We start from the raw sequence: 23,871 nt of genomic DNA on the forward strand, positions 1-23,871 counted from the left end.
AAAGCCCTTTGGTGCAGACCATGCTGTGCTGAAGCTGTCACTGTGAGCAGACGGAGGTAATAAAGTGATCTCACTAGCTCTGTGTGAGCTGCCTTGATAATGAAACTGGCGACGACACAGGCTTCCTCTGTTAGAGAAGAACCCTGCTCAGTGTTTGGTATTGGGTTAACTATCCATTTGATAACATTTGGGTTTGCTTATTATTTTGAAGTGTGAAGTGAATATGCTAGGCAAGGACTGGCAGTACATATGTTTTATATACAGTTCCATAATATTTAAAGTTGTGAAGTATAGTGTATTTTACTTAAAAAAAAAAAAAAAATAGCGTGGATTATTCACTTTCCACCAATCAGGCGTAACCTTTTCAATAACCTGCAGTTCAGTTGCTTGTTAATTAGCCTGACCTTTTTAATCATTCGATACATGCATTTCTGCCAACACAGCAGGGCTTTAATAACAATTGGCATACATACAGAGCCAGGATTTGCAAACTGAAAAGCTAGGATCAGATTTGTATAGTCTGTGAGATTGAAACATCTTTGCTTTATAACTTGCATTATGTCCATGTTAAGTGACACTGTTAAATCAAACTGCCATGCATAGTAAAAAGCAGCTCAAATGCAAAAATGGCAAAATGCCTGTTAACTTTCAAAAAGCACCTCATTTGTAATAATTATACAGTGCCTCTGTAAATATATCTGTAACCCCCTTCCCACCGGGTTCCTCCAAATTAATAATTTGCTTGTTTTGCAGGGATGGAAATGAGACTCCCATTGTATAGTTCTTGCTGCTTTTATACTGGGCCACTGGCATAAGCCAACATATGAAACCTAAAGAATAACTGAATTTTCAAAGGATACGTATACCCAGGTATTAACACAATGTCTACAGCAATTAGACATGTCTGTGCTTTCCAATACACTCTGGGTAATTAGGTGCATATTAAAACCTGGAATGGGTCAAACTACTACGCAATGGGAGTCTTATATCTAACATTGTTTTCTTTTAACCCATCAACTGCCAAAAGACCATGCATGTGAATGGGTGTCATGATTCATGTGGTAGATAATTCTAATGAAAATATGCTCGCAAATAAATTACAAGTACCAGTGTGGGCATGTGGGAGGGTGCGGTGGTGGAGGGTTACAGAACAGCAGTAATGCATGTCAGATGTCAGCAGGACCCTCTAGTCGTGTCCCCCCACATTCATTTTGTTCTGACAGCTTGGGTGACAGGTAGCAAGGGGCTGATGTGTGCTGACGGGCAGCAAAGACTGACATCCAAAGCCGCCTGACATGTAGATGGTGGGTGGATGAAGGAAGGGAGTGGAGGAAGGGCAATTCATCTTAACAGACGGCACACTGAGGAGGCAAACAAATACATAAGTATATATAGGTGGCTCGATGCTATCAATCAGTCAACAGACAATATCGAGTAAATCACTCCAAACATCAGAAGTAGCCTATTTTATGAACTTAAGATATTAAATGGTGGGGAAACACAACGCATTGTAGAGGTTAGTTTAACAGCTTTTGTTTAATTTGGAATGAATATTACTGATCAGAAACATTAGAACTGACATCCGTCAATCAGACATATATACTTATAAAGCTTTAAATGGCCTTGCGCCCCTATATCTAAAAGATATGTCCCACGTCACTCTCTTGACTCTCTTGAGGATGAAGGTTTGCTCAGTATTCCACAGATACAGGTGGCAGTGTTCAACTTTAGAACCCCTACGTTGTAGAATGATCTTCCATGATTTGTAAGGGAGGCACCATCTCTCACTGCTTTTAAATTGATTAAAAACATTTTTATATTTTAAAGGAAAACGTATCATCCTGTTTTGTACTATTTCTTTTTTTTTTTTTATAAATGATGTACATTTTGTCACAGCTTTTTAATGTCAGATAAAAAAAAAAATTATTATTTGAGTGTTTCTAATTGAGAGTCATGTATGATGAGGATAGTTGAAAGAAAGAAGATCAGTGTGTTTGAGATGTCGTGTTGGAGACGAATGCTGAGAATGGCGTGGGCTGACAGAAGAACGAACTCTTCGATAATGGAACAAACCGGAGCAACGCTACCATTGGAGGCCATGATGAGAAACGAGGATTTGGAGAAAACAATCATCACTACCTTCATTATCAGAGATTTTAACATGTGTTGGCTGTGTGGATAATGAATCAATTGGAACTCGTTGAGGCTGCTTTCAGAGCCACACAGTCACAGAGGAGCACCAAAAAGAGCTGCAATCTCATTTCAATAAAACACTTGAGACTTTAATTATACAACAGTTTTGAAAATGTAAAAGCAAGTGATATTTTATTTATTCAGTGTCTAGGAAAAGGAAGAGTCGCTTGGGTGTCTACAGTACATAGCCCGCAGCTACATGGCCAAACGGTTTGCTTCACCCTGCAGAATGAACTACTTTTGCTTCATAAAGTCGAATGACACCTGCTGAATAATGTTGCTTTAACATACTGAATTACATACCGCTTTCTAGTTTTCCACATACTTAACGAAAAAACTTGACATTTCAAAATCTAACATGAAATTCTGTATTACTATTATGGTTTCTGATAGATTTTTGCAATATAATTTTGTAGTTTCTTTGATTACATGATGTTAAATAAAATATATAATTATTTTCTTATAGTTTTTTTTATTTTAATTGTCTCAATCCTAAAACTCTAGGTGGTGCAAAATTTGTGTCCATAGCTGTAAATACTGTAAGACTTTTCAAATCCACTGTTTAACTAACCCAAATCTGCGAGCCATGTAGCAATGCATGCAGACATTTCACCTCTATTCTGATTACCCTTTGTTTGTCTCAAGATGTTATCGCTTCAAAAACTGTTTCCTCATTTTTATTTTAACATTTCTATTGAAAACCACAAGCCTGTCTGATAAAAGCAGACATGCTACTTGTACTCCGGCTTAAAAAACAGTTTGTGATTATATCTGCAAACCACAGATGTCTGCTTAAATGACGAAATAGAATCATAAATCCTCCTCCTATCAAAAATGACTTCTACTGTAAATGTACTGTTTGTCTATGAATTCATCCTTGCTGTTTAACTTATCTATTTCATATTTGCAAAAAAAAAGTGTCTGGAATATATAGTAGCAACAGTACACTTTGAGGCATTGTCTTAACATTTAGTACACAGCAGTAGCAATTCCTGTGGGGAGGATATATATAGCGTGCATGGGGGAAGGCAGCAGCAAAGACATAAGCCCGATATACACTCCTTGCAAAGGAGCCAGCTCTTTTGTACAGCGGTATCGGCACTATGCTTCAGTGTGAGGTTCGCGCCCCCCCCCCCCCCCCCCCCCCCCCCCCCCCCCCCCCCCCCCCACCCCCCCCCCCCCCCCCCCCCCCCCCCCCCCCCCCCTGTGTGTGGATTGCCTCACCCTGTGTAATGTGCCTGCCTGCGTTAACTAGATCGCTACAATATATTATATATTATTTTTTATTATATGCAATAAAATGTTGCATGTTTCAAAAGATACGTCATCATTTAATAAGAAATATAATTCTGTAATGTTGTATAAGCAGCACATAAGGCAATCAACAGAATATAACAAAAACATTGGCAATTTTGTTTTGCTCCTCCTGTTGAAGGAGGTCAAATTTAGGCTTTGGATGACCTTTATTGTTATTTTTTTATTGTTAGTTTTCCTCAATTGAAAGCGAGGAAAATGGCATATGAATTAAAATCTACAACGCACTGTATAGAAATCGAAACTTAAGCGAGTAGTCATATGTGACCCATAACCTGCCTGGCAACAGATACGTCAAGATTAAATCTAATTATGAGTAGTAGAGGCTAGCCTCAAATTTACATTATGTAGCCAATACAAATACATTAAAACTTGACAGACAGAGGGTGATTGTAGGTTAAAGTCACACAGAATCCCACCCATTTTGAAGCTACATTAGCCTATAGCAATACAGTAGACCTTGGAAAGCATGACGTAAGGTAAGTTTTTTTTTTTACTTTAATAAAATTACACGAAAGCTTAGCCTTTGAAGCGTCTACGGTGCCAAGAAAAAGTTTGTGAACTCCAATGATAATTATGGAAATTCCATAGTTTTACCATGATAGCCTTCTTGAATCAAAACCAGTCTTTTCTTAAATATCCAGTAGGGTTTATATTAACCAATTCCATGTCTTTTGAAACAAAATCATGTATGAATTAGACAAACAATGAGTAATTAAGATTCAGGGTATGTTCAAAAGTAAGTGAACCCCTGGTTTTATCAGCTCAATTAAGGGGGTAATTAGAATCAGGTGTTTAAATAGGTAGATCTTCAGGGGTGAGTTTGAGAGGCTCCACCCTATATAAAGATCAGAAACTTTGTGAGTTTGGTCTTCATCATACAGGTGTGTGGAAACAAAAGAAATCTCCGAGCACCTCAGAAAAATAGTTACTGGTGCTCATCAGTCTAGAAAGGGTTACAAAACCATTTCTGAGGATTTGGAGCTCCACTAATCCACTGTCTACAAATGGAGAAAGTTTAAGACCACAGTCACTCTACCCAGGAACGGTCATCCTACCAAAATCTCTCCAAGAACAAACCGGAAAATCATTAAGGAAGTCACAGAGAACCCCAGAGTAACATCCAAGGATCTGCAGGCCACTCTCACCTTGGCTAATGTGAGTGTTAATGACTTATGACTATCAGAAAAAGACTGAACAAGAATGGTGTTCATGGAAGGACAGCCAGGAAGAAACCACTGCTCTCTAAAAAGAATATTGCTGCCTGTCTGAAGTTCGCCAAAGAGCATATAGATGATCCACAAGATTTCTGGAACAATGTTCTCTGGACAGACGAGTCAAAGGTAGAACATTTTGGCCTCAATGAGAAACGTTATGTTTGGCGAAAACCAAACACTGCGTTTGAACAGAAGAACCTCATCCTAGCCGTCAAGCATGGTGTTGGGAGTGTGATACTTTGGAGCTGCTTTGCTGCCTCAGGACCTGGACGGCTTGCCATTATTGACACAACCATGAATTCTGCATTGTATCAGAAGATTCTAGAGGAGAATGTCAGGCCATCCGTCCATGAGCTGAAGCTGAACCGAAAGTGGGTCATGCACCAAAATAATGATCCTAAACATACAAGCAGATCTACAAAACAATGGCCGCAGAAGAAGAAATTCCACATTTTAGAATGGCCTAGTCAAAATCCGGACCTAAACCCCATCGAATTGTTGTGGCAGGACCTGAAGTGAGCTGTCCATACAAGGAAGCCCTCAAATGTAACCGAGTTGAAGCAGTTCTGTAAGGAGAAATGGGCCAAAATTCATCAAAATGCAAATATTCTGTGATTTCCACAGTTAAGTTCCATTTAGGTTGCAATCCACTGTCACATTGTTTTAACCTTCATCAGGGGTGCAATTCCTCTTGCACATAGGGATGCGTCATACTTTTTCACAAATAAAACCTTTCTACTCTAGTTCTTATTATTTTTAACGGGGGTGATTCCAGTATGTGTAATATGCTGCTCCTGATTTGCAGTTACATTGGGGTTAAAATGCTAATTTTCAGAGGAAAAAATCAAGTGAAGGGAGTTCTCAATTGCTTAAAATATATTTGTCAACCTTTTTGTTGTTGTTTTTTTTTTTTTGGCAAAGCTGAGTAATGTTTACCACAAGCTCCAGACCTTTGTGTCCAAATACAGAAATGAACAAGCGTCGTGTGCAATGCAGTGATGCTACATCAGTTTGCATGGTGATAAAACTCATTTCAGGCTGAAATTAGCAGTGCTAAAAGCACATTAGATCAATGCTGTTCCCATCAGCTGGGTAGTAAAGGTGCATGGACACGTGAAGTTCTGTAGCCAGTTGCTAAAGGGGAAGAGAGACGCGTTCATTTTATAGAAGCAGGTGGCATACATGAATTTCTTTTTGTATCAGTTTCAAACATCTGTCAATAGACTCTAGAAATGTGCAAAAAATGCTTCCTCTTTAAGGTGTGGCTGTTATATATCTTATTATTTTTGGTTTGGTGATTTTTGATGGTCATAATTCATAAACATTGGTTGGCAGCACATAGTTACCCAGAGATCACACAAGCACTAGAGCTGTCCCACATAGTTACCCTGAGCAGAGAGCACACAAGCACTAGAGCTGTCCCACGTAGACCAGTACCAAATTGTTTAGCATTTCTTTTTTATGTACAGCTATGGACAGAAGTTTTGCATCACCTAGATTTTTAGGATTGAGTAATCATTTTAAAAAATAAACCGATATGAACATAATTGAGATCTTTTAGTTAACATCATGTTGTCAAAGAAACTACACAACGATATAGCAAAAGTCTACTGGAAGCCATAACAGTATTACAGTACTTCATGTTAGATTTCAAAATGCCACGTTTTATGTGTGACAAAGCAACATGTAATTCAATATGTTAACGTAACATTATTCAACAGGTTTCATTCGACGTTATGAAGCAAAATGTGTTCATTCTATAGGGTGAAGCAAAATGTAAAGCCTGTTTCAAAGCTCTTTTCAAAGTGGCCGTTCTACTGTACTGTGGTTTGAGATCTGTCCTCTAAATCACTGCAGGAAGAGTGATTATAAAAAAAAAAAAAAATATATAACAAGTGCGCTGGCTTTTCTGTTCTGTATGAAATGAAAATAAATATTGCAGGTACGTTATTTAAACAGTTGTAGCAACACGTGGGGACATATAACATTATATTCTTAGGAACCCCGCTAAGTACTATTTAATATGGGGCATGTTTCATCCTTATTGAGAACAATTGAACTGGGCAATTAATCATTGATATTTGCTGTGTCACAATGTCATAGCAATGGAAACTTAAAACCAAGAGTCTGTGCCATCAGAGAAAAAGAGTGTTACTACAGTAGAGATGTGCTATTCACCATATGGTGTTCAGAACTGTACTGTACTGAATGTGACAAAGCACCGTAGAACTAGCTATATATATATATACAGTACAGTATGTACAGTAGTGTGTAAAAGTTTTAGGCAGGTGTGAAAAAATGCTGTAAAGTAAGAATGCTTTCAAAAATAGACATGTTAATAGATTGTATTTATCAATTAACTAAATGCAAAGTGAGTGAACAGAAGACAAATCTAAATCAAATCCATATTTGGTGTGACCATCCTTTGCCTTCAAAACAGCATCAATTCTTCTAGGTACACTTGCACACAGTTTTTGAAGGAACTCGGCAGGTAGGTTGGCCAAAACATCTTGGAGAACTCACCACAGTTCTTCTGTGGATTTAGGCAGCCTCAGTTGCTTCTCTCTCTTCATGTAATCCCAGACAGACTCGATGATGTTGAGGTCAGGGCTCTGTGGGGGCCTGTCACAAAGACGGCCAAGTGGGCGGTGTCAGAACCAGGAAGGAATGAAATATGCAAAGACGATGATGTGAAATGAAATGATGAAGACGCCTGTTGGCGCCGGTTTATTACAAAATAAAAGGTTTAAACAAACACGAAAACACAGGACACGGCACTCTACGCTAAAATAAATAGACAAACAAAAACAGACTAAACTTAACAAAACGGTGCACGGACAGACACACTGACAAACACGGTGAGTTTTAAATAAACAAGTATCGTGCTGGTCCCACCAGCACGCAATAGCAATTGATATATTTAAGTTACTCCTTCTCTCGCTCCCGTTCTCCACTCCCGAACACCCAACAACCAGTATGTGACAACGTGCATCTATATATACTGTTGTGCTGGGATTCAATTACCAATTAATTATTCACTTGAATCCCAGCACGTGAATTAAAAAGTGCAATTCCCCGTGCTCACATATTACTACATTTTACTTGCACATGAAGTGCTGTGCAATCCTCGTGCCTAAATACACATATATATTTTTAAGCACTCGTGTTACACAGACCCGTTTATATCCCATGTACCAATGTCTATACACCAACATTTAAACACACCACACGCAACACATAACAGATAATATACACAGGGGCGGGCACTTTGTCACAGGGCCATACCATCACTTCCAGGACTCCTTGTTCTTCTTTACTCTGAAGATAGTTCTTAATGACTTTCGCTGTATGTTTGGGGTCGTTGTCATGTTGCAGAATAAATGTGGGGCTAATCAGATGCCTCCCTGATGGTATTGCATGATGGATAAGTATCTGCCTGTACTTCTCAGCATTGAATATATATATATTATATATAATATGATATAATATTATATTATAATATATATATATATATATATATTAAGACCAAAGGCACACTGAACTCAATATCATTGATTATTATTCATTCTTTCACATTGTGCAACCGACATTATGTAGAATTATAACAGGGCTTCTAAATATAGACTGTAAAAATGAATGTCAATTGAATTGAACTCTTACCATATGCTTTGGAAGCTGACATTGTAGGATTATCACAGGGATTCCAAATATAAGATAATTAATATAACTCCCAGCAAGAGACATTCTTTCGACAGGATCTCCTTGACGGTTAGATAGTTAACTCCCAGAACTAAGTTTATTTATTGTACATATTTCAACATGGTTTGACATTAATTTTATACATGCACACACACACGCACACACACAGTATAACTTATGTTGCAAAGGGCTGCCATTTTACAATTGAGTCATCCAGCATCTGTCTGCAGAAGACTCATTTTTCATTTTACCCAATCCATGGATGAATGGCAACGTGTCACTGTAGATTTGTAGACCTGATGGTTTGGGGGAGGGTTGTAGGTAGGAACCACTGTAGAGTTACACAAGGAACAGAGCTAAAATGTTGAGCTAAAAAATTGCATATTTCAAGTTAACAATACCATAGTAACTTGAAATCTGCAATTTTTTAAAGAAATGAGAACAATTAAAAAGGTAAAATTAAGCAAATTGTTATTTCAATTATGGCATTAGTTAAGTAAATGAGAGCTCTGTTGGAATGAAAACCAGGAGACACTGGGGTCCCGAGGACCGGATTTGGGAAGCCCATGGTCTCCAACCCGGGTCCTGGAGCTACAGGGTCTTCTGGTTTTTATTTCAGCCGAGCTCTCGTTTACTTATTGAACCAGTTATACCCCGTTCACACTACGATAAAGTCGGCCTACGATAAAGACGTGTGTTGACAGTGCAGTCGGTTACTGTGGAAAGAAGCAATCGTGTTGTATCATGTGTAAATACAGCAAACAAGGATGTGTACATTACATTAGTCACAATACAGATTATTATATTAATGGTGACTAAATACGCAATGTCGTATGCATTATTTATTAATATTGAGATTTACAATCTTAGCTACAATCTGAAATATACACACACACACACACACACACAGAGCACGAGAGAGCGCAAGTTTTATCGCTTTAATGAAAGCTGTACATTTGGCCACCAACAAATGCTCTCCAGCCATCCCGGTCCTGAGCCAGTCGCTCCAGCTGTCCCTAGGTGTGGCCTGTCCTCTTCATGTCTGCCTTCAGGTCACGACGCCATGTATTCCTTGGGCGACCTCTCTTCCTTTTCTCCTGTGGATTCCAGGTGAGGGCTTGCCTTGTGGTGCTGGATGCAGGCTTGCGGAGTGTGTGGCCTATCCATCTCCAGTTCATCTTTGGAGGATCTCTTCTTCTGCAGGCTGCTGTCTTGTCCACTGCCACAGTTGTTCATTACTAATTCTGTCTGGCCAGCGAATTCGCAGAATTCTTCTGAGGCAGGTGTTGATGAAAGTCTGGATTCTCTTCATGGTGGTGACGGTGGTTCTCCAGGTCTCGGCTCCGTAAAGTAAGACAGGCTTCACGATGGTGTTAAAGATCCTGGTCTTGGTGTTGACTGTCAGGTCTGTGGATCTCCAGACGATCTTCAGTTGCTGGAAAGCCGCCCTTGCCTTGCCAATTCGGGTTCTAACATCAGCATCTGTCCCACCCTGTTTGTCAATGATGCTGCCAACGTAGGTGAAGCTCTCCGATCGACGTAGGTTCCATAAAATTCAAGATCCGTGGTGGGTTTATTTCTGGCCTGCTGCTCAGTATTTCCGAGAGTTCTCGGACAAACTTGAAAGTTTTCACCAGAGATAACACGGACATAAAGGAGATAGATGCTTCTGCATCCAGCGCTCAGAGACCACGGACATATCACGGACATTTGCAGAGCTTTTTGAGATGTTATAGTAATAAAATAATGACTTGGATCGCATTATTGAGGAGTTTCGTGATAAAATGAATGATCGGGAGAGTATCTACATCTATAAAGAGGTGTGTGAAAAATACAGCGAACAAGGCGTGGGGCTTGGCTGGAGATGCAGGACCGTCTTTTTGCAATTAAATACATTTTAAACCTGTTTTACACTGGGAAAAAATAAATTGGACCTGACGCGCCTGACAAGCAGCGCTGAATAAATGGACCGCTAAGGGTTCATTTCTGCTACCAGGTGCTACCCCTTAAAACCGACATTGTTTTGATCTACTACGCTTAACCTAGTAGGGGAGTGGTTTGAGCTACGTCACCGCACTGACGCGTTAAGGCCGGCCCAGGGTCTGCGTTGGGTTCACACAGGCAGATAGGCCGGCCCTGAGGCGGCATTGGTACTTTAGGCCACATCAAAAAGCTGGTGTAAATTTCACCCGGCCCAGGGCTGCCTTTTTTCGAGCGTTCACACATGAGATAAGGCGGCCCTGGGCTGGCCTTAACCGCAAATGTGAACGGGGTGTTATTGGCTTAATTACTCAAGATTAACATGTGTTCCAGAACTTTAGCCATTGATGATGTAAAGACATCTATACAATCTGCAGGATAGGGGCTCTCCAGGACCAAGGTTGGAGACCCCTGCTCTAGACCCTGTCCTGTATATTTTCTCAATGTACGTGGATAACTTTTTTTTTATTCACTTAAAAAAGTGTGTGTGGGGGGGGGGGGCTGTGGATGACAATGCTTACTGCTTGTTGTAACTCTTCCCTAGGCTATGTACATGTTTTATGCCCTGGCTATCGTCTGTGATGACTACTTTGTGCCCTCCTTGGAGAAGATTTCTGAAGTAAGTACTCAAGCCCATTCATTATGAAACTCCCAAGTACTCAACACTTTCCCTGTGCGACTGGCTTCAAATGTCTTAATTACACACAACAATTTTCAGTCTTACATAAGTATATTAATAATGTGTTTGCCAGGCACTTGTGTCAAATGTTTATAAAAGCCTGCAAGTGTCTTGGGACAGCTGATAACTGTTTGGAACTAGCTACTAGCAACCAGACGAGCACTGCTGGTCCAGGTGGCCTCTAATTTTTCATGATTTACCTTGATATACTGTACTGTATATAAAATTATGGATATAACAATTTAGGGCTACTTTCTGAATCATTTTGGTTGCACTGTATACTATATGCTTGGGACAGTATTACCCATTTACATGAAAACATATGCTAGTATTCCATATAGGATAATGTTTTGGCCCCTACAACGTCATTTTTAACCTTAACACATCATTTTTAATTTTCAATAAGACCCCTATTAATACTGAGGGGGCTGACTTGACATGTTGGTACGTGCAAATGTTAATTGCTTCCATATATACATTCTTTTACATCTCCTGTGAATAAAGAGATCTGACCTGATACGCGTGGGACTTGGATCTGAGCAGCACTGAAGTATAATGTTGTGCATATTGCATGTATTAGTCATTTTTAGCAAGCAGACTAATTACTAGTGAGTAGGCAATCTGAGTGGATGTTAAGAACCTGAGGAAAAATTGAGCTAACCATACATAACAGCATTATAAATTGAATAACATAGATTTACTAGCGTACTATTTGTACCAACTGATATATAATTCACATGAGTGTAACTTTAGTTTCAATAATTGCAGTTTTTTGCGTGCTGTTGTTATAGGACTCTATATACTGTACTGTAGTAGAACTAGGTGAATTTAATTGTTTTGATTAATATAAAAAATAAAATAGAACAAATGAGAAATAAAAAAGTAAATTAACCACAGATAAACTACCTAACTATCAAAGTATCACAGATACTGATACGTGACATCACGATGAATTCATATCTTTTAACAGACAGTCAGTGGAAAGTGTGAAGATGCCACTCACTAGTTTTGAGTCAGTGTGTTAATGTCAGCTAATTGGTGCATTGTGTTGCTCTGAACTGCTAATCTTACATACTCAGTAGTACTCCGAGTCACACTTGGTATGAGAGACCACTACAGTTAAGGCTGTCTCAGTGCAATGACACCAGTGTTTGTTATCCCTGTTTTCATGTATAACCTCTTTCCCTGTGAATTCTTTTACAGCGTTTGCAGCTCAGTGAAGATGTTGCCGGAGCTACATTCATGGCAGCAGGAAGCTCAGCTCCCGAGCTCTTTACCTCAGTCATTGGTATGGTATTGAATAGTTTTGTTTTTGTTTTGTTTTTGAGGAACAAAAAGATGATCAATTAATGATGTTTACTGTATATCTACTATAAATATTTGCAAGTCTCCCCTTATAAACGTTCCCATAGTAAAAGCATAGAAAAGTGTCATAGTGGAACAATGGGAAAAGTGTAGTAACAGAGCAAAAATGCTGTGCTAAAGTTTTATAAAGATCACTGTGACGTGAATTGCTTTGGAGGTACTTTGTTGACTTCCCCACAGTATTTCTCAGTTATCTTTCAGACTGCAAACGTACAGTATTTTTGCCCATTTTAAAGCTGAAGAAGGATCATATCTGGACAGCATCAATAAGTCATAACTTTCCTCAGAGGGATAGCCAGGCAATGTTATATTATAACAGGCTTCCTAGCTTCATTGGGGAAGACCGTAACTGCAAAACTGTTGGGGATCTAAATAAAAATAAAATTAATAACCTTATCATTTTCTGCATTTTCATTGGTAATTCAATTTAAATTTCTTTAAATTAGGTCTAATGTTTCGGTGTTGTTTTATTTTAACCAGGAGTCTTTATCACCAAGGGAGACGTGGGCGTTGGGACCATTGTTGGATCTGCAGTATTCAATATCCTCTGCATCATTGGAGTCTGTGGGATCTTTGCTGGGCAGGTAATATCTGTTGTAACCCAAATCCTGGCATTCTTTTTTGTTCTTGGTTGCGCTAATAGAAAATCTATTAAAGTGAGTAATAACCTTCATTGATCACTGGGTTTCTCTGACACACATAATTCACTGTATGCATTTAATTCTGGAGTCATTGTGCAAAGAAAGTGAGTGTGTTTTGACAGGGCGCTCCTTGGGAGGAATTGTCAAGTTTCTTTAGGCATCTTTTTACTCTGGTGCAAAGTTCACAACACCACTTTGTTTTCTAAAACATTAAAACAACTAGCAATATTACTTAACTGGCTATGAACCAGGTGTCATTTGTAGAAAAACATGTTTTACAGCCTTGGAAGATTTTTTAAATCCCTGTAGCCCACAGGAATCCGGGCTGTCAAACATTTAGTTTTTTCCTATTTAGGCTTTGGATGACCAAATACTTTTTAAAATTTTCATTTCTTCCTCAATTGAAAGTGAGAAAAATGGCGTTTGAATTAAAACAAATCTACAATGTTATAAAAAATATACTACGTCCTGTATACGGAAATCAAAACTTCAGGGAGTAGCCACATGTGACCCATAGCCTGCCTGGCAACATACACATCAATATTAAGTCTAATTATGAATGGTAGAGGCTAGCCTCAAGCTTGCATTGTGTAGCCAATACAAATACAGCAGAACTTGACAGGCAAGGTGAATGTGGGTGGAATACACACAAAGTCCCACCCATTTTGAGGCTACATTAGCCAATAGCAATACAGTAGACCTCGGAAAGCATGACGTAAGGTAAGCTTTATTTTTTACTCTTACAAAATTACATGCAGGCTTAGCCTCCATAGCCTCTTATGACGAGCCGCCACTGTAAAAATTGTACAGTTTTTAAATCATCCCAGTGGCCTCTCTCTTGGTCTTCTGTCTAAGTATGGTGGTACACCCCCTGCAAAATACATCAGAAACAAATACAGTACCACATAGAACAAATGTGGTAGCCCTTCTATCCACTTGGGCAGAGTATTGTAGGTGGAGTGCTGAACCAGAGCTCCATAAGAGTGGCTTCTATAGAGAGGAGACCTTGATGTGTGTGTTTGTGTTTTTCAATTCATTTAGTAACTTTGTTCTCACTTTTGAAAGAAAAAAAAAAACAGTACAGCAGACCTACATGCAGTGGCTGTCAGCAGTTTCAGATGAATCACAACCACGTGTTATGTTCTGTGCAAATTCATTTCACAGTTACAGTGAATTATTACACGCTACTTTCGCACCTAATGTATTATTGTGAATGGGTTGTGATCTGACTCAACTTGTACCTATCAGCATTGACGTCACCGGTCATTCATTTGTCAAATGAAACAGCAGGCAGTGTTTTGTGGAAAATACTGCTGCCACCCCATTTAAAACAGAAACATTGCATTTAATGTTACCTTCGGACAAGGTGTTATTATTTTTATTAGCAAGACGTAATGTTCCTTTGTGGATGTGGCATTGGATCCTCCCGATGGAAGATATTCTAACCATTATAACTCCCACAGCCACTGCAGCTACTATTAGCATGATCCCTTTGCTTATAAATGTTGGCCAATTACCAGCCAATGCCAACCTTAATTAAAATACCACAAATAGCCTACCCTCAAGTGTAATTTACATTTCAGTATTTCTTTCATTTCTTTGTAATTGCATTTTGTTTCATATTGGCCTATAGACTTGCTGGCATGAATATTTTTTAAAATTTGTTATCGCTGTGTTATTGTTAAAGAAAAGAACGCAAGTCACAGCCTTAGCTAGGCAAGAGACTTTTCGTTGTTGTAATGTATGTTACTTACTTTTCATTTTCCTTGGTTGATAAGTGACTTCCTACACCCACAGACCCCCCCCCCCCCCCCATCGAAATTACTTTCAGGTTATAGAGCAGTTATAAAATGTACAGCTTAACAGCTTCTGATGATAGACATGTTTCCATATTTCATTTCTTTTTTTTTAAGTCGCTGTTGTTATTCTCCTCGATAGTTTTGAGAAAGAGGATCTTTCCTGGTACTGTTCAACAGTAACGCTGAGCTTGGCAGGAATAAGCAAGTTTTCATGACAGTGTTTAATGCAGTTGTTTTAAAATGGCATTTTAAGAGAAATTAATTTGATTGGATTTAGATTCTGAAAATCGGTGGTGCCACTAGCATGATGTTGGTTTGTCACTTTCTTTCCAAATTTTCTACAAAACCACACCAATACCTTTCTTCCCCCAAATCCTGAGAGGTGTAAACACATTTTGTGGGGTGTTTGCACCCCCATAACCCCACACTATAAACATCCTTGTTTGAGTCAGGGTCCATTAACAGCTTTAGTTCAGGCACTCAAAACGGAATTAGTATGCCATGATGTTCTTCAAGAAGCTGAATCACACTGTCTGTATCAGCATTCCAAGCTGAAATGCATTACATTCTAATTAGCCCGAAGTCTATCCCTTGAAGGTTTCCTTCAAGACAAGATCTGGTGACAATGGGTTGATCTTTTACTTTGTTTACGAGCTCTATCTTCCGGTCAGAAATATTTACATCAAACGAATGGTCTTTGAACACTTTTTTTAAACAAACACTAAATGAAGAGACCTATAATAAGAAGACAATACAATTATTCACGCAGTCCCCTTATGAATATCATCATTATCATTTTTATTTTAAAAAAGGTGTAGTGTTTGTTAAAAGAGTTGTCATTTGGAGTGCGACTTACTCATTTTAGAAAACAACAAAAAGGCGTCACGTTTCTTTGGATAATCCCTTGGCAGCTTTGCTAAACCCTGCTGGAATTAATCTCATCTGTTTTTTAGAGCCATTTACAGTACCTGGTAATCCAGCTGGATTGCATTAACCCATTATAGTGGTAATCCCAGGATACCCCAGTTCTGCAAAATGCCCTAAAAACACAGCTGTGGTGCATTCTGGCAGTGTATAGGCTGATTTAGTTGAACCCATATTTTCTTGTTACAATCTATGATTCGTGTTTTTGAATATAAATACAAAGAGCTATGTGATAGTGACAGTCGCTGAATGTTTCTGAACTACCCCTACAGAATACAAAAATAATGACTGCATTCATTAATTAAAAACTGTTCTCCTTGCCTTTTAAAGAATGATACTTCCAAGGAACCACGTAGCTCAAGTAGACTCTTTAAGCAGTTGACATTGACGATATAGCACCTTTCATAATAGACCACCGTCACAAAGCGCTTTACAAGATACAAGATTAAGGTGTGTGAACAATGCATCAGCTGCAGAGACACTTACAACAACGTCTCACCTGAAAGACAGAGCACAAGGAGGTTAAGTGACACTTAACCATTGGACCACACAGCCTCCTATAATGGGAATGGAGACTGGATTGATTGAAAGGGATATGATACTGTTTGTAAGGTAGCTGGGTTGTAAGGTAGCTTTCAAAGCAACCTGCTCTGCCTGCCCTAATGATTTGGATATCATTTATTATTAAAAAAAATATTTAAAACAAAGTGAGGATTAAACCACAGAACAAATTTACTACCAAGCTGCTACTTTAATAATAATTTTTAAATCTGTTTATACACTGACTGCCTTGGGGCTCCTACTTGCAGATCATTCTCTAGTTACACGTTTTGAAAGTATCAGCATTGCCATACATCAAATGCATTTATGTTGATTTATTTATTTGAACATCAGAGCATGGAAATTATGGAAATTCAATTTTGTTTTATTTTAATCTGAAAAAAATAACCCCCATTTCAAGGTCAATGCTTAGTTTCCCTTCATGACTGTCAAAACCAAATTCTGTATGAGTTTATCTAGTTTAGAATTCGCATAATCTGTGTTACTGCATTTATACAGCGTGTTTTTACGTGAAGGATTGAAATATTAAGCTTGTGACATAGTCATCATTAATTAACTTTTACAGTTCCTCTAGAATTTGACTTGACAGAGTTTCTTTATTTTCCCACCATGTGGGTAGCAGGTCATGATTACTGCTCAGTGATATAGTACCGCTCAGTGATATATTTCAGATATTCATCTGGTTGCCTCTATGACAGTTTATTGCCATCACAAAAGACAAAATGTGTGGTTGTGTTTTTATATGTTAAACCAGTGCACGCACCTACGGAGTGTCCTCACAATAATGTAATAAAAAAATGTTTGTGTGTTTCATTACAAGTTTATCAGATTATTGCCAAATGCAATCTGAAATTCTGCAGATGGCTAGGAGTGTATGATAAAAGTTTGGTGAAGATTGGTGCAAAAATCAAAATACATATTTTTCAGTGTGTGTTATATATATATATATATATATATATATATATATATATATATATATATATATATATATATATATATATAATTACCAAATGTATATTAGCTTTACTGTTCAAGCCAAGTTCGTATTGTATTGTATTGCATGTGATATTGACAACTGTTGGATTTGTATCTGGACCCAGACACAGCAGGCCACTACTTACCTACATCACTCTCACTGAGAGGGGAAGTTTAACGATGGAGCTAAAAGAGGCAAGAGTTTTGAACTGAGTACACATATTACTTCAGCTTTAGTGCATGCAGTAGTTAGTACTTGTTATGAGCAGACATACAGGATGTAAAATATGCTGTGTCATGGCTACTGGCCTAAAAGCATCTAGTAATAGATGTGTTTCTAGATGGGGCAATTACTGGACTAAAAGGGTATTTTGGTTCTACAATAAAAATGACAGTGCAAGAACAAGGCCTTGGCTGAAGACCAGCACACAACAAAGAAGAACTTATGTTTTCCTGCTGTTTCTGTCATTCTGGGTGGCATTTTATTCAGGTTATTTTCATACTAGTTTAGCTCCATTTATTGAAGGCATGTTAGCCAGTAAGCTCTCAGTCATAGTAGAATTGGAGCACAGTGACCACCATGGTCAGAAAGTCTTGTTTATTGACATGACTGTATTGTGCTTGGCCTATGGATAAGGCTATGGCTATGGATCCTGGTACCTTTTGTTTAGTCATGCGATGTGGTCTGATTTCAGTTACCCGTAGACCATTGGCGTGGCTGAGCTAATAACCTTAGTTAGGTTATGAAACCACTTATTAGAAAAAAGTCCATTCAAAATTCAGTCACATTTGGGTAACTAAATGCCAAGATATAGCCTTTAATAGCTTAGCCAGTACGGTGTCAGTAGAAATATATGGGAGATATCCATCCCCATTTGGAATAAGTGGGTGACAATATATATAGATTAGTGGCATGCTAGATTACTGTGTAGAAGGACAGGTGGCATGTCAAAATGTAAAGCTGTTTTCTCTTCCTATCTGTAAATAAGGAGCAGGAAGATTAATTAACATCCAGCCCAATGTCCTGTATCTGCTATCTACTCATTTTTATTTATTTATTTCACGAGGAGATTTACCCATTGAGACCGAGGCCTTGTTTAAAAGGTGGTCCTGGAAAACAAAAACATGTTTGGTTTAATCAGCAACATACAGCGATCAAAAAATAAAATTCATATCTATGTGTTAATGTGGATTGAAGGTGAAGCATTGGCAGGAGGTTCTAAGCAATTCGCAAATCCGATCTTTAAAACCAGAGAACGCAAGATTATCACCTTCTATTTTCATACTATGATGGAAACAAGTCCATGTCTTCAGGAGTTGATATGCAAGAGATAATTCTCCCATACATGTTTTAAGCCTTTGGAACAGCCAAAGTAATAGAATCGTGAGCGTGTAAACTGTAGCCAGTGGAAGCCCTTTCTACCAGAGCACTCAAATAAGGAGGTTCCAAGCCTTTCAAAACCATAAACACAAAAATACCATGCTATTAAAAAAGCCTCCAGTGAGAGCCAGCCTAGTTTTATGTACATAGACAGTGATGTGTCAAAGGGGAACACTCTAGAACAAAGCTGCCACATTAATTATACTGTACAGTGCATCTAATTTATATAGAAACTGGTAAATATATAATAATCACCTTGGCTTCAGTCCTAGAAAGAATCATACAAGCCATTTCACCTTTATTAATCAATCATTATGTTCTCTTGAGTGCCACAGTAACACATTTCTACCTAGATATACAATTTTATTTTAAACAAATAAATTAACTCAGTCTCGACCATAAGGTGTCAATATACCTAGGTGCAGATTTTGTTCTGAAGTATACACTACATGTGATGATGGTAAGGGAGATCATTTTTGAAGCTGCATTTCAAAATGCCTTTATGTGTTACTTTTAAATGAATGCAAAATAAAATAAGATTTTTTTAGTCCATGTACCCAACCCAATTTAACCCAACAGTTCGACTGTAATTGTGTTTTGACTGGCAGTGATTCACAGTTGCCGATCAGCTGTAGACACCGTCAATCTCTATACAAAAGGCCATGCATGTTATCTATTGTAAGTACTAGTTAGTAGTAATTATTATCATCCACTGGGTGAGATTGTAATGGACAGCATCCAAAACAGGCAAGTGATACAACTGTACATACAACATTTGAAATGCCAAATAATTCAATTGGCATAATGCAGAACAGGTAGAGGAGTACGGCATGCTTTTTACAGCATCTGCTAAAACCCTGTGTGTGTCAGGATTATGATTTAAACTAAACGTGGTGCCCCTCGGGTACCTGTGTGTCATATGCTAGTGAAGACAACTGATGCAAGCCCTTTCCAAAGTGATTTAAAGGTGCAAAGTCAGCCTGTCCTTGTTACCTTGTTATTTATGTAGGTTTAGCAGCAAGGGATTACAAAAGCAAGTAAGTACAGTGGATAATCACATGGAATAGAATGGAATCTTCAGGGGTTGTGTTTCTGTATTCTATGAATCCTGTGATTTTCTCAACAACGTTCCTCTATGGGAGTTCACTAGAAAAAATTAACTGTTTCGCTGAGTGTGTGTGTGTGTGTGTGTGTGTGTGTGTGTGTGTGTATACCAATGTATGTTTGTATGTGTATATGAACCAATCACATGACAGACAGACAGAGACTATTGCCTGGTGGCATTAGTTGAATCTATTTTTCCTCCAATAATGAGGTTTTAACCAATCACAGGCCAAAATTTCCAACCACTAACTCATGTGTGTGTGTGTGTGTGTGTGTGTGTGTGTGTGTGTGTGTGTGTATATATATATATATATATATATATATATATATATGTGTGTGTGTGTGTCTATACTCACTGACTGAATTCTGCTGCTCTCTCATTACAGACTGTTCATTTGTCTTGCTGGACCCTTCTTCGGGACTCATCTTACTATACTCTGTCAATTGTAGCTCTTATTGTGGTAAGATTTATTTTTCATACTCATGTAAGTATCATGTATTATTAGCACTAAATCTTACTTTGGATCATTTGCCAAATCCAGCCCAAACACAACTGTAACAAGGCTAGAGTGGTTTTATGGAAATGCTCTTATGGATATTAATGCTGACCCCTATGGGTAAGAAGATATATATATACTGATTTCACTCTTGAATTGCAGCATTATTGTGATAGCAGTGTTGGCACAAGGTTTTATGACCAGCTACTAATCAGCTATCTCCTGAAGCGGGGGGGGGGATCCGCAATGTGATGCATTTCTTTATTTCGTCATTTATTTCTTGATCTTTAGTAATGTGAACATAACAATTGTTATGGAAGTAACCTTTTCAATACTGCTTGTCAGTTACTGACCAGGATGGTCTTTTACTGACAAAGTATAATAGACAGAAGTCATAGATAAAAACCGTCTGCTAGTGCACTGTAAATATGATGCTGGTAAGTAGCTTAAAATGTCATTTCCATGCTTTATTTTTAACCATCCCTTGTAATGACGTGTCAATCATTCTCTGTGATTCTTATTGAATGTAATGTAAAATGTCAGCATGCTTTCTCCTGCTTCTGTTTAGTTAAAAAGAACTAAAGAGACATTTTCAAAGCATTTACTCCATGGTTTTAATTAATGTGTGCACCTGCTATCTACACCCTCAATCTGTTGGATAATACAAGCATACAGCACAATAATGCAATAGTCATATTGTTGTGGTTCGAAAGTTTTTAAACTGTGCTATATATGGAAAAAGACTACATTGAAGTTACCATTGAAATTGTAACTGTTGCAAAAACACAGATTTAAATATCCAGAGAAACCTGGGTTAGCGTAGTGCTTGTTTTTCGTTTATTTTAAACACAATGCATTTGTGCAGCTTGCTCATTCAACCTGAACTTACCATGCACTCACCAAAGTTGTCTTGAGATACTTGAGTGAAGGGATGAGTCAAGCATATTAAGAAATATGTCAAACCAGGGTAAACTGTGTTAAATGCATAGTATAACCATGGAAAAACTGCAGAAATACAGTGCTAGGCTTTTATAAGGGATCTAACAGCTTGGCATCATGTCTATTGAATAATAAAACTAAGTAACCCATTTCCCAGTTAAACATAATATCAAATATATTGGTTGGGATTTATGTGGACAATTCATTTAGAAATAATGTAATATCTTAATTACCACATAGAATTATGTCTAGAGATTGAAAAGCCATTACTGAAATGGAAGAGTCTGCCAGTCTGTCTGCCCTGCCAATCGACTCATTGTCCGCTCTGGTTTGATACAGGGTACAGTACCAATCCAACATCTTCTCTGTCAGCATGTGCAGACCAAAAAGAAACTTAAGCATGTATTGTGTTGAGGTAGTCCCATTAAAACGTACAGTCCATTTTTAAACTGGAGCAGAAAGTAGGAGGCTTTGAAATAGTAAAACACCAATAGCTTTTCTAATTGTGTGGTAATATGTCCTGTGTCATCAGGTGTCAGCTCAAACCATTGATGATGAAATTGTTTTTATGCAGACAGCCCTGTATGTTTACAGAGATCTGCCTGATCATTCAAACATTGGAAGAAATTCTTATAGGACACTAGTGTCCACAACACCACATTATAATCTCATCATGCCACAAACACAATGCCTTTTCTGCCATCCTGTGGGAATTTATTGCAAAGGCTGGCCCAAATAGAACTTTAATCCACTTGTGGTCCGGTACTGTATTGTTACTGTATTGTTAAGCCATATTAAATATTATAACTGCAAAAAGCAAAGTGTGGTCAAACATTGCGAATGCCTGGTGAAGCATTGCGAATGCCTGGTGAAGCATATTGAAGGAATGCAGAACAATGTGGTAGAGTGGCAGCTGTGTCAGAAACTATGGTCTTTTTGTAGAAATCTCTATACAGAACCCAGATATCATGACCTTTTATAATCCCTGTTCCTTTTTTTTTTGCAGTTTATTCATGATGAGAAAGTGTCTTGGTGAGTCCTGGTGTGAAACATTTTCATATACTAAGACTACACCTGCATTGAGTCCCTCAAACCCTCCATTCCTCCTTTATACTGTATTCTAAAAATAAATAAAACTAAAGATTACAGCATATACTGCGTTTTCAGCTTCTTCAGCGCTTCAGCAAATTTAGTTTGTGCAAAGCTAGTCAGTTATTTTTATTTTTTTTTAATAATGACTGTTGTATCCAATGCACGGAATTGCTTTGTATTGTAAAAAAAACTAGTCGAGATGCCCGTGTATAATTTGACCCTCAAAAGTGTATTACCTTGAGGTTGTATGTACTTGTAATTTACAAGAAAAAAAAAAAAAAACTTTGTAAGTAAATTACTCAATATTCCTTTTTCTATTTGTAGCCTACAGTTTAAGAAACATAGACCAACTAATACATCTATTGACACAGGAAGGGAGACTACTTTACAGTTCAGCATTTGTTTTTTTTGGGGGGGTTGGGGGTGGCCATTCTGACAAATACTTGCAATCTGTTATGATTTGGCACTCCCTCTAGTGGCCACATGTTGTAATGACTACTGCACGTCATGGGTGCTGTAGTTAAAATATGTTTTGCATTTCTTATTATTACAGTGGCAATGTGGTCAGCCTGTTTTGTACATGTAAAACCTGCTGCTATAATATGAAATGATAGTACTCACGGTTGTTGGAAACGCTATTTTTATTTTAATTGAAAATGTTTCTTTTTGCTTGGCAGGTGGGAGTCGTTGGTACTAGTCCTTATGTACGTGGTGTACATAGTGATCATGAAGTAAGTTGAGGGAACTTCAATCCAGCCATAGTGAAAGTGGTGGCAAACGAAATAATTAAAGAAATCTTCCATCTTCTGCACTTGCATTGATAGGTCTCAAATGTGCAGTGTTGAAAGAAACTATTCTAGAAAACGTCTATTTCTATATTTTATGAATGGTGTCTGGTACTATTCAAGGTGGAAGTAAATCTCTGTTTGCAGACCTTTTAAGTAGTGAAATGGCCAAGTAAAATGTTTTTAATTGTAGGGGGTCATGTGTGTGTGCATGCATTTTTTTTATTTTGTAAAGGCTTTTTCTTATGTTGCTTCAGGTTCAACTACAGGGCGCGCCGTTATATTGATCGCAGGAAGAAGACCATAATAAACATGACCAACGGGACGACGAACAACACGGACATTGATGACGGCGGCAACTGTGATGCCACTGTGGTGTTACTCAAGAAAGGTACCTTTTTACATTTCAAGGAGCATGTTTACTATATATAATTGCATTATTATTAAATGACCAGCTGTTGTCAGCACCCCTGTGGCTATACATTGTATACTGCTACTTATAAAATTAGGAAGAGGCTATGACAAAAGCATATCTGAAATGAACTGATACAAACATGGGCAGCAACAAAGGTGAATCCATGATGTTGTATTTCATTAGGTTAGTGAAGTGGCCTTAGTCGATAAATTCATCTGGAGAGATCAATACCGGTACGTATTATTCAAATACTTGATTGTTTTTAAAGCGTACAATATCTGAAACACAATGTGGCGAATTATGCTTTAGCA

General features: G+C 38.1%; 1 protein-coding gene and 1 long non-coding RNA gene across 3 annotated transcripts in view; one reads left to right on the forward strand and one right to left on the reverse strand.

Moving 5' to 3' along the window:
• The window catches only part of LOC121316818 (sodium/potassium/calcium exchanger 3-like), a 115,522-nt gene that overhangs the window by 78,900 nt on the left and 12,751 nt on the right, over positions 1-23,871 (forward strand). For both annotated transcript variants that reach the window (XR_005950456.1, XM_041252040.1), the window contains exons 4-10: positions 10,948-11,022; positions 12,286-12,370; positions 12,928-13,031; positions 20,219-20,293; positions 22,275-22,300; positions 23,038-23,091; positions 23,403-23,536. Coding sequence is in view for 1 of the 2 variants with exons in the window: in XM_041252040.1 (XP_041107974.1) it covers positions 10,948-11,022; positions 12,286-12,370; positions 12,928-13,031; positions 20,219-20,293; positions 22,275-22,300; positions 23,038-23,091; positions 23,403-23,536 (553 nt within the window). In the remaining variant the exon portion in view is untranslated. The remainder of the gene's footprint in view (positions 1-10,947; positions 11,023-12,285; positions 12,371-12,927; positions 13,032-20,218; positions 20,294-22,274; positions 22,301-23,037; positions 23,092-23,402; positions 23,537-23,871) is intronic.
• Positions 1-23,871, reverse strand: part of LOC121316819 — an 81,161-nt gene that overhangs the window by 45,781 nt on the left and 11,509 nt on the right. The window lies entirely within an intron of this gene.

Source organism: Polyodon spathula, chromosome 6 (assembly GCF_017654505.1).
Source record: "Polyodon spathula isolate WHYD16114869_AA chromosome 6, ASM1765450v1, whole genome shotgun sequence".
In the NCBI taxonomy this organism is placed as follows: domain Eukaryota; kingdom Metazoa; phylum Chordata; class Actinopteri; order Acipenseriformes; family Polyodontidae; genus Polyodon; species Polyodon spathula.